Here is an 11,185-nt window from a genome sequence, read left to right on the forward strand (position 1 = left end):
TTTCTATTTCTCTCTCGCCGTTTCTTTTCTTTCTTCTTCTATTTTACTTCTGCTCAATCGGCAACATATAAAAGGAAGGAGGAGTTGATTTGTTTTATTTTTTTAATGGCAAATAATCATTTTACTCTTAATGAGTCATTTTGTTTTTATTTGATGGTTTTTTTTTTTGTTAGCACTACCAAGTTCCGTTCATCCTAAAATCTTAACTAGATTTTATTCAATATATTTTAAGATCCCACGTAAAATTTCAACTCGATCTGATGGTCGGATTGAAAATTACATCCAATAACATAAAACTGATCAAATTGTCATTTTTCATCAAATTTCTAAATTTATTCAAAAATTCTGAAATTTTAACCCAAGCTAAAGCATCATATTAGAAGGCTCCATGCAAAATTTTAAAATTTTTTGATAATTTAATTGAGAATTATAAATTTTGTTTACATAAAATTAGTTATAAAATATTGATAAAATCTTGACCTAGGCTAAAGTCCACCCCGGCCTTTGCCATGCCTCCGTTTATGTGTGTGTTTGTGTGTGTATCCTTATGCAGATTGTATTTAAAATAAAAAAAAAATTTCATAATCCCCTCTTGTTTGAATCAATTCGACAAATTTACTTTTGGAAAAACATTTTGGTCAAAATCAATAAAAACAATTCTAGATGATGTAGAATAAAATAAAAAAAGGTTAGCGATAACTATAATGTCATAAATTTTATTTTCATAGAATATTCACTATCACAAACATAAAAACAAATCTGCATAGAATATTTACATAAAGTAATTAATGGAATGATTGCTTATATCATATAAAAACAACAATCTCATTCAAAAAAAAATTAAAAATTGATTGGTTTTTAATGAAGTAATATCTTAAATATAATATTATTTATTCAATTATATTTTTTTTTTTATTAAAATTTTAAAAAATCATGAATAACATAAAAAATAAATATCTGATAATATCATAAAACATATTATAATCTCATTTAAAAATATATTCAAAAATATTTTTCATTATTTTATTTCATTTTATTTGAACAAAAAAAAACTAAACAAATCAGATCCTGGGAAAAGAGCCGATAAGTGCGGGCCTAATGGCCTGCTCCTAGCTCTAGAAAAGTGGGCATGCGTGCAGGGACTTGCAATTGCAAGCCCATGCACTCTGCCTATTTTGTATTTTTTTTTTTTCAATTAGGGGAGTAATGACATGCTCCTGTTCAAAATTTAGTTTTTAATTTTTAAGAGAAAAACACTCATTTTTAACTATTTTTTAGCTTGAAAATACTTAAAAAAAAAATCTTTAAAATTTAAATAAATTCATTTATAACTTTAAATTTTCAAAATAAATTAGTTAAAACTGAAGAACTAATCCGAATAAAAAACATTTAGAATCCCTAGTTTATTTTTTGAAAAATAAAGATAAAATAAATTTCAATAAAACTTCTCTTGTTAAAAGAAAATCATTGACATTAAGATCGTCATTTATATAACTTGGTGACAACCGAAAAAATATTATCTCTTTTTTTTGTTTTTCAATAACTTTCTTTAAAACAAGAAGACTAAGAATTGAAAAAAAATTAAATTTGAATCAAAATTGAAATTTCAAAAACTAAAGGAACCACTAAGAAAGGAAAAGGAAAATAGAGGGACTACAAAAAACTTATAGCATGAATTCTACATTTGAAACTTGATTGTACTTTGTTTGACACTTTGGTCCTATTCTTTTGAATTGTGTCTTCCTATAACAAACTTGAAGAAATTAATCATCAATTTAATCATAAATGATATAATTGAAAAGAAAAGGAAATTGATGATCAAATTGAAAAAAAGGCTTTAATCCACATTAAATTATAAGACATTGCGCAGTGTTTATACAGTGAAACGGACACGGGATTTAGGTTTTGTTATTAATATTAATTAATTAATTAATGAGTTACAAAGTGTATTGGACCACTTCGACGTGGAATAATCTAGCAAGTTTTTATTCATGAAGTATCACTGGGCTTGCAGTCTTGCCCACTTGCAAAAAAATTTATAACAAGGCCAAGCCTATCAGCATCTTCTTGAAGCCCATTTATCTTTATGTTTTGAAATGGTTGTGGAAAAAAAATTATTTTAAATTATTTTTTAATATTTTAAAATTTTTTATGTATTTATATTCAAAATATTTTTTAAAAAATAAAAATAATATATATATATATATAATTTTATAATTGTATCATGATTTTTAAAAAAAAATTATTATGGCTTTGGCTTAAACACATGTACACACCAATGGGAAATAATGTATATCTAGATCCATTACAAAACTTGTTATTATTTTTCAAAGTAGAAATATATTAAAATAATATTTTTTTTTATTTTTTAACAAATATTTGTAATATTAACACATCAAAATGATCTAAAAATACTAAAATAATATTAATTTAAAATAAAATTAAAAATAAAATAATTTAAATTTATTTTTAAATATTTTTAAAATACAAAAACAAACCAGACTAATGAAAACCGATTATAAAGCTAGGAACGTGAAGCAATTCCTTTCAGAGTGGAAAAAAAATATTGGATCCTGTGTGGGCATGTGTTGGTTAGGATGGATGGTGACCGGTAAGGATCGTTTTGTGGAGACAAGAACTCTCTCCTTCTGTTTCCAGCTTCTTCCTCTTCTTCTTTCTATTCTCGACAAAATATGCTGTCGTTTCAATCCTCTTTACTGTCATCTCAGCTGCAATCCACTGCTCTGTGAAAACAACAAAAACAACGAGTGTTGATGATTGATCTGACTCGGGCTTAACAGCCAAATGAAAACACTATTCACGAAGGCCATGCCCACCTGCACACAAATTGACCTATTAATATAATCCCGATATAAACTTTACATATAATATAAATCTTTTTTTCACAATATATATATATATATATATATATGGATGTTTATGCATGCTATTTTTGAGTTTTTACGAAGCAAAAAAAAAACAAATACAAATCATATTTGGAAGCTTAATGTTTTCTCCAAAGTTAAATTGAATATAAAGAGAGAGCTCTTTTCAGGTAGAACCACTGAAAGGAGATAAAGATTAATGAAAAATAAGATACTTATAATCTCCCATTTTCTTGAATAAAATCACTAGAAGGGACTCTTCAACAAGAGAACATTTTAGAAGTACCTACTTTTCAACACATTTCTATATCTCTTATAGTGTATCTGACTAAGTTTTTGTTTTTATGTTTATTGCGAGGTACAATCATTCACATTACAAAACACACGAACAAAAACATAAAAAGTGATTGTTTTAATTTTTATGATTAAGATCGGATACAATTCAATTATACACAAGACTCAACTATAAAAGTTAATTTTTCTTTTTTTCTTTTTTTTTAGCTTTTCTAGTGGATTCCACACATAAAAATCCTACTTTTGTTACTGTATTTTTTTTTTTAGATGAACACACTTTTATAGATTGAACATGTTTATTTTTGCTTTTTAAAAGTATTTTTTAAAAGAATTTAAAAGAATTTTTTTTTTCTTTGCTTCAAATTAATTTTTTTTTTTTTTATGTTTTCAGATCATTTTAATATGTTGATATCAAAAATAAATTTTTAAAAATTAAAAAAATATATTGTTTTAATAGATTTTTAAATAAAAAATATTTTAGAAAGTAATTACTTAACATTAAAAAAGAAAGAAAGATGCAGCACTTGATTTCCACCCACGTTTAACAAATGCTACACAACATGAGACCACAACCCAAGATTTCTAGAAATGGTACTTGTTGCTCATCTCTCAAATTTCAATAGCTCCATATTCTTCCTTGGCGTTGTCCCCTTACTAACAGACAAGAGTTACTATTCATGAAAACTTATTCAAGATTTAATAAATTAGTTTAGATTATTTTCTGATTTTACTTAAACATAACTTAATATTTTTTTATAAATAAAAAAACCTATTAATTATAATTTAGAATTTATCTCAATACACATTATTTTATCTTCAAATTCATCTTTCAAAAAACAAACTAATTAATAAGAAAGTTTTTTTTAATAAAATTGAACTTGCGAGAACGAAAAAAAACCCTAGGAAAAAACCTAGCTCATTGTCGATGAAGGAAAAGGCCATGTAAATGGCCACAAGGAGAGCTAGACCTTCTGCCATAGAAGGATTGGAATCTCGAGTTATATAGATATCTTAAATTAATCATGCTTTGATTTGTTTGTTTCTTATTGAGCTTGGTAGAGAATGAGTGTTTTTGTTTTTAATGTAACTTTTGTGATTATAATTTTTTTAAAAATAAATTTTAAAAATATATAATTAGATGGTGTTAGTTGGATTTAAATACATGTTTGATAATAATTGTGGTTGAGATTTATATGAAGTAAAAAAACATGTATAAAATGTTTGGTAGTTATGTGGTTGCAGTTGCTTTTCAAAATGCTTTTTACTTGAAAATGTATTAAAATAATGTATTTTTATTTTTAAAAAATTATTTTTAATATCAGCGCATCAAAATAATCTAAAAACATAAAAAAATATATTAATTTGAAGTAAAGAAAAAAATAAAAAATATTTTAAAAAAAAAACGCTTTTGAAACGGAAAAACAAATAGTATTTTACAAAATTCAATTAAAAAAAATGTAAAAACTGATTCATGAAAACAACGTTTTAAACTTAAATTTTTAGTGGGTCCTATAATATATAACATAATTTTTATAGTTATCAAATATTTTATTGTGTTTTTTTCTACAGTAAATATAAAAATAGGTACAAAACAAACACGGCCTAAGAAATCAATGCAGGTATATATATATACACACACATACAGATGAAATTATTGATGGCACGTCCAAAGCAAAATGAGTTGTCAATGTGAGTGATTGTGTCTAGCTACTTATAGATTATATTTTTAATGAAAGCAGGCAATTGGTATTTTTATTTATTTGATTATTTAATGTGACAAATTGAGAAATACTTGTAGATATTATTATCCTACTAGATTCTTGGATATATGTTTTTTTTTTGTCTTAGATTGGAGAGATGCTGACATCAAATTGAGATATTTTATAAGAAAATGGAGGGGTAAAAAGTCATTGAATCTAAGCGACATCATTTTGGTACCGTCCGATTTGGTGGGGCCCGCCAACATGTGGAAGTGTCATTCACACATAAGGTAATGAAGATGCCTTGGTTGCATAGTATCTTTCCACGTAATACATCAATCTCCAGTCTGTGTAACCTGCCGACAAATACTACCCGATGGCTTCAAGAAATATTAGTTGTTTTGCATATGAATTTCACATATAATGACTTTAGCTATCAGCTTTTTATTATTAAAAATAATTAATTCTTTGCCGTTTAGACTCCAATTAATGTTTCATTTCTCGTTCTATAATTTAAAATTCCCAAATGTTATGCTTCTAGCTAGTTTCTTAAAAAACTTTTAAGTGTTTTGGTGAGAAATCACAGCTTATACAGGAGGAAAACAAGAAAAAAAAAAGTTAATAAAATATAAATATGTCATCTTTTTTTTAGTTAATTAATTAATAGTTCCCGGAAAAGTTGAGATTATCGAAAAACTATTTGTAAAAGTTATAAATTGTGGAAGTAGAAGTGGAATATATATATATATATATATATAAAACCACAAGTTAACCTATAAAGGGAAGAATCCTTGTCTTTATCAAGAGCTTTTTTTTTTTTAAGATTAACATAAATGTTTGGATCAGTTTATGTGTATCTTGAATTAATTTTACGGATCTTGAAATTAATAACCATATAAACTTTTAGTGGTTCTAAAATTTATAAAACTCGAACTAATAATCTTTAAAAAACAAATCTATAATCTGACCAATTAAATTATATTCTTTAAGATTTTACCCAGAGGTTTTTAATACAACTATTGAGAGTAAAAAGTCACCTAATTAATTTCTTGAATGATATATATATATATATATAATTGGGATAAATTAATTACACACGGGCACCATTATTTTCTTACTTAATACACGGACGTTCAAATTAAGCTATACTCAGCAGGAATGCATAATGCATTTGCATATATATCCAAGTATGTCATTGTCACATACTTGAATTGATAATAAGCACCCAAGAACATGTTCCTGTGTTTGCCATACTAAATGACTTGATTATTAATTATTCTAAAAAGGGATTTAATAATAATTTCTGTTGAGATATGAAAACGTTTCTTAGATAAAAAGGATTTGTTTTATAATCATTGTGTAAATAACTTATTAGAATTATTGTTAAACTAATATTTAGAATTCTTGTTAGAATATTATAGTTTGAGCTTGTTTTATCCTATAATTTACCTACAATTATAAAATAATATAAATCAACACTCGATAATACTCAGGAACTAAGTTGTTTAGAAACAAAAAGAAGAAAATATTCAATTCAAGCAAAATTGTAACAAAAAAATAACACAAAAAAATAAACAACAACGATAAATAAATAAATCTACTAAAAAAGAATTTCCACATAACCTAGAAAACTTATTCCAGAACTCATATTTCAGCAACAAATAAATTAAGAACTAACATAAATCCAACTAAAATCCAACACAATTGATCTCATATCAAAATAAATCCTACAACAACATTCATACAATTATTAAGAACATAAAAATTTATAAATAAAATAAAAAACAAGTATAATGAAAAAAAAAAAAAAAAGAGAAGAAAAAAGAAAAATCTTATCTTAATTTAATTGCGAGTGAAGTTGAGAAGAGAAAAGAAAATACAAATTCATAAAGTATGTTAATTAAAAAAAAAAAAAACTAAGGAGAGAAAAGAAGAAGAGAGGAGAAGACATAAATGTGCGTGGAGGGAAAAAAAAAGAAGAAGGAGTTGAGGATAGAAAGAGAAAGAAAGAAGGACGTTGTTTATGTTTTTTTTTTAACAAAAAGGGGAAGAGATAAGAAGAAAAGAAGAAGAAGAGTGTCTGTTATGAAATGAGAAATTCTGGTTTTTTAACTGGAGCATTTTACAAACAGTTTTACATATGAATAATTAAATATTAATAATTTTTAATCATTTTATCAGTGATTTCGTATCTAATATTTAATTAAAATTTTTAATTTAATAAAAAAAATTTCAAAAACCCCTAAATATTACCGATAACTTTTCAATATGTTGGTCATTGCATCTGTTATATTTAATTTAAAATTTTAATTTAATCAAAAATTTTCAGAAAACCCTCAAATATCATTGACGACTTTTCAATTCATTGGTGATTTTGTCTATAAAAAACAGTAATTAACAGTGCAATTGTGAAGTGGACAATTTCAGAGCTCTCTAAAAAATATTGATGAAATTAATTTTTCGGTGATACTCTCTATAATTAACATAATGAACAATGCCACAGAGAAATAATAGTTTATCGATGAGTTTATAGAGGGATTTAATCAATGGTATTAATTTGTCGGTAATATTATTTGTATAAATAGCACTTCATCGTATTTTTTAGTTTTTTTTTTAATTCTTTCTTTTCTCTTAGTATATACCGAGAGAATACTTTCGTCAGTGTTTACCAATGAATAAAAAGTGAGAATATTCTGTTAGTAAAATTCACTATAATCTACTGATAAAAATATTTCATTGGTATTTTTATTTATATTTATTAATGTTTTGAAAGTGATAGCTGCAGCTCAAAATAGAAGCAACAACAGACTTTCTTAACCATAACATACACACCACCGACAAGAATTTGTCATGTACTCTAGTGTTCATAGAAAGAGCCCTTCATTTCTATTCTCCCCCGGGAGGTTTTGGAGGTGTTCTTTGAGATAATAGACGCAATAGTCTTTTTTATGAAACAACAAACTTATATGCAAAATTATAACCTCCACGACAACAATGCTTGTATTTGCAGAAGATAAATGTAGCAGAAAACAGAGTAGCTGGAGCACTCTTTCATGGCAGCAAAGAAATTAATTTCATTATTTGTTTATATTGCTCAAACAGGTTTTCCTCTCGGAACTGATCTTAGCAAAGCGACATCAAAGATCTTAAATGAGGTATTGTGAGAGTTTAAGAATATATTTGACAACTATTTCGTGCAAAAAAAGAGTTTAAGAATAGTCTTTGCTAATAATGTTTTGATCGCTCATTGGTAAAAGCAAAACGTACTCTGTGAAGTAAAACTCGTTTTAGAAAATCTGGTTCTAGTATTACTTTAGATTAAAAGTAAATTGATTGTAGTTGCAAGATAGGTAAAATATTAAGTTTGTCTTTTAATAATTATGGATTTAAGTTTTGTCAGGCCACTAAAAGCTTTAAAAACTTATATGATTGTTAATTTTATGGCCTATAAAATTAATCAAAATATGTACAAGACTTGAATACTCACATTAATAATAATAACAATAATAAAAGACAATCTCAATATTAGAATATTATTTGATATTTGCACTTAAAAAGACTTTTTTTAAAGGAGAATTCTTGTTTAAATAATTAATTAGAATTCTTATTAAATAAGTATTTAAATTTTCTGTTGAAGTATGATAATTTGAGCTTATTTTTATGTATGTATTGAATATCAATAAATAAAAACAAAGAAGGTTAAATACTTGGAGTTTAACAATTTATACATCCCCATCTACAAGATCATTGAGACTATTGTAATTTGTTAATTCTTTATTTTTTTTAAATACGTGCCCCTCAAGTACATGGATTTATTATTCAAAATTGTAATATTCTACCAACAAATTAATCACTTAAATGATTTATGGAAAGTAATAAACACGGGAAAGAGAGGAAAAAGAGAAGGTTGAGATCTCCCTTTCGTTACAAATGACATTGCCTGTGCATTTAATAACTGGTTGGATACAAACGAGCTAGGGCACAGTACCGAACTAAGGGCCTTCATACTGTGACCTCACACACTTACTCAAGCAAGAAGAATTAAAAGCCTTATTTTATCTCTTTTTTTTCTTTTTTTTTTTGTCACCACAAACATTTTGATTTACTTGCAGTTCTATTTGTATTTTAAATGTTCGTGCAGCTGCCTCTGGACGCACATATTACTCACTCTTGCATAAAAAAAAAAATGCAGTCTCGAGGCTCGAATCTAATGCCAGCCATCTTCAACTGCAGAAACTCGCAATTATAGGAAAGCGGGAAGGGCCAATTCATCGCAAATATTAACCCTATATATATCTTACTCTTGTGGCTGTGATGTGTGATCGTGTCTAGTACCTAAACTGCCCTCCACTGTATGTCTGTCCAAAGGACCAGCCAGCAGGGGCAACATTGTAAGAAACCACTCTGCGACCATCACTTGTGGTGACTAGAAAAGAGAGACTTTGCCCATCAAGGTAAGTATTACTCTGCCAATTTTGGCCCCAGTTTCTTGACATTGCCTGCCATCGAGTTCTTGAACCCTTGATGGCCACAGAACGCACATCACCGGCGCCGCCAACGTTGGTGATCAGGACTAAATTGAAGTATGAGTGGCCATTGATGGTGAACCTAATGCCTCCACTCTTCCTGCATCTTACCCTATGATAAACCATGGCCTTAATGATTAGATTAAAAAAAACTCTGAACGTAATTAATAAATTAAATGAAGGCACGGTAAGTTGTTGCTTAGCATGCCTTCTGTAAATTACTGGGACGATTCCGGCTCTATATTGGGCAATGTGCTGGAAGACAGGTTGAGAGAGATCAAAATGCTTGTTGGGAGGATCACACCAGCCTCCGGGAGGGCAGAAGTTAGTGGCAGTGACCACAATGGAGCCACGCAGGCACCACTTAGGGTCATTCACACATCTGATCTCAAAACAAGCCCCGCAGCTCAGACCATTGTCGAACAATGCAGTGCTCAGTGCTGCTGTGTTAGCTCCATAACCCTGGCTGTACAGGTTTCCATAGCCACAAGCCCCGCCTTGAAACGTAAATAACCAAGCCAAGGTTAGCTAGGACGGCAGTTCAAGGAGATTACACATGATAGAACCTGCATGTACAATATGATTTTCTTGGGAAAAAACATACACCAGTAACATACCCATTGTCCCTGAAGCATCGCCGCCTCCATAGAAGGTGGCATGTGCGTTAATCCAACCTCCATAATATCCATGAACAGACGAGACAATGGAGAGAAACCCCACTAAAAGAAACCCAAAAAGAGCCATTTTCCTGCACGAAATTATATGAACCCCTCAGGCAATGTCACATTTCACCTGCTTAAAAATAAAAGTACAGCAATACTAAATAAATAAATAAATAAAAATCTTGCTAGTAATTAAGGAAAACGAAAGGAAAAGGGAAAAGGGAAAAAGGAAAAAGATAGTGTTAGTAGAAAACGATAAACCTTGGAAAAAGATAGTAATTGTGGGAAATGAAGAGTGGAGAGGAGGCTTGAGCGGAATAAATAGAAGTCAGTCAACATCACACCTGAACCTGATTAAAAAAACCAGACTAGCTTTCAGCAAAAGGGGCCATACAACTGTTAAGTGGTTTTTACTTTGTTCAGATTTGTGGAAACAATGGAGAATTTGGTTTTAAGGGTCTGAAAGTGGTTTTTTTCGAGATTCAAAACCTGGAACCGAGTGGTTTTGAAGCTGTCCATTATGGAACTGTCAATAACTCTGGGTGGGACATGGTGAATGGCTCTGCTCGGTTAGCGTTCTTTTCTTTACTAATTCAGGCCTGAAATATTTTATTACAATGTGCCTGGTAATAATGAAGATGAGGTTGCCTAGTAATAATGAAGATGAGGTTGGCATGACGTCATATGATTTATAATGATTAATCCGTTTATTGTATAAAATCAGCTGGTGATTTAGTAGTTGGATAAATTTTTAAAACTAAAAATAATGTGGTGAATGTTATTGAATAATGACAACATTCACTTGAATATTAAATTTAACATTCAAACCAAATATTTATTTAATTACAATATGTTTATTGCTTCCAATCCTTCCTCGGACATTAATCCCCATACCATAAAAGATCAAATTCTTTGAGATAACAATATTGAAATGTTAAAACACAAGTATCAATATATACATAAAAAAAAAAAACCACTATCAACTTGATATAAAATTTACTGCATTAACAGTTTCAATTCTTATTCAATATAACTTGCTTATATTGTTTTCAATATACAAAAAAAAAAAAAATGCATTATAAGTTTAAAATTTCTTACTATAAGACAGAGCTATAAAA

At 28.2% G+C, this 11,185-nt stretch overlaps 1 protein-coding gene across 1 annotated transcript; it reads right to left on the reverse strand.

Moving 5' to 3' along the window:
* Positions 1 to 8,626: 8,626 nt before the first annotated feature.
* LOC118049519 (expansin-A10) lies at positions 8,627 to 10,626 on the reverse strand. Its single transcript, XM_035059522.2, has 4 exons — positions 10,329 to 10,626; positions 10,023 to 10,153; positions 9,614 to 9,902; positions 8,627 to 9,517 (listed from the first exon to the last, which is right to left on the reverse strand). The coding sequence occupies exons 2-4, from the start codon at positions 10,147 to 10,149 to the stop codon at positions 9,208 to 9,210; spliced, it is 726 nt and encodes a 241-aa protein (XP_034915413.1). The 5' UTR covers positions 10,150 to 10,153; positions 10,329 to 10,626; the 3' UTR covers positions 8,627 to 9,207.
* Between the last annotated feature and the right edge of the window lie 559 nt (positions 10,627 to 11,185).

The sequence above is a fragment of the Populus alba genome, chromosome 17, assembly GCF_005239225.2.
Source record: "Populus alba chromosome 17, ASM523922v2, whole genome shotgun sequence".
Lineage (NCBI taxonomy): Eukaryota > Viridiplantae > Streptophyta > Magnoliopsida > Malpighiales > Salicaceae > Populus > Populus alba.

Coding starts and splice junctions, on each gene's coding strand:
- LOC118049519 (XM_035059522.2), bottom strand. CDS start 10,149: ATGGCTCTTTTTGGGTTTCTTTTAGTGGGGTTTCTCTCCATTGTCTCG. Junction 9,903..10,022: donor CGATGCTTCAGGGACAATGG/GTATGTTACTGG, acceptor TTACGTTTCAAG/GCGGGGCTTGTGGCTATGGA. Junction 9,518..9,613: donor GTCCCAGTAATTTACAGAAG/GCATGCTAAGCA, acceptor GGTTTATCATAG/GGTAAGATGCAGGAAGAGTG.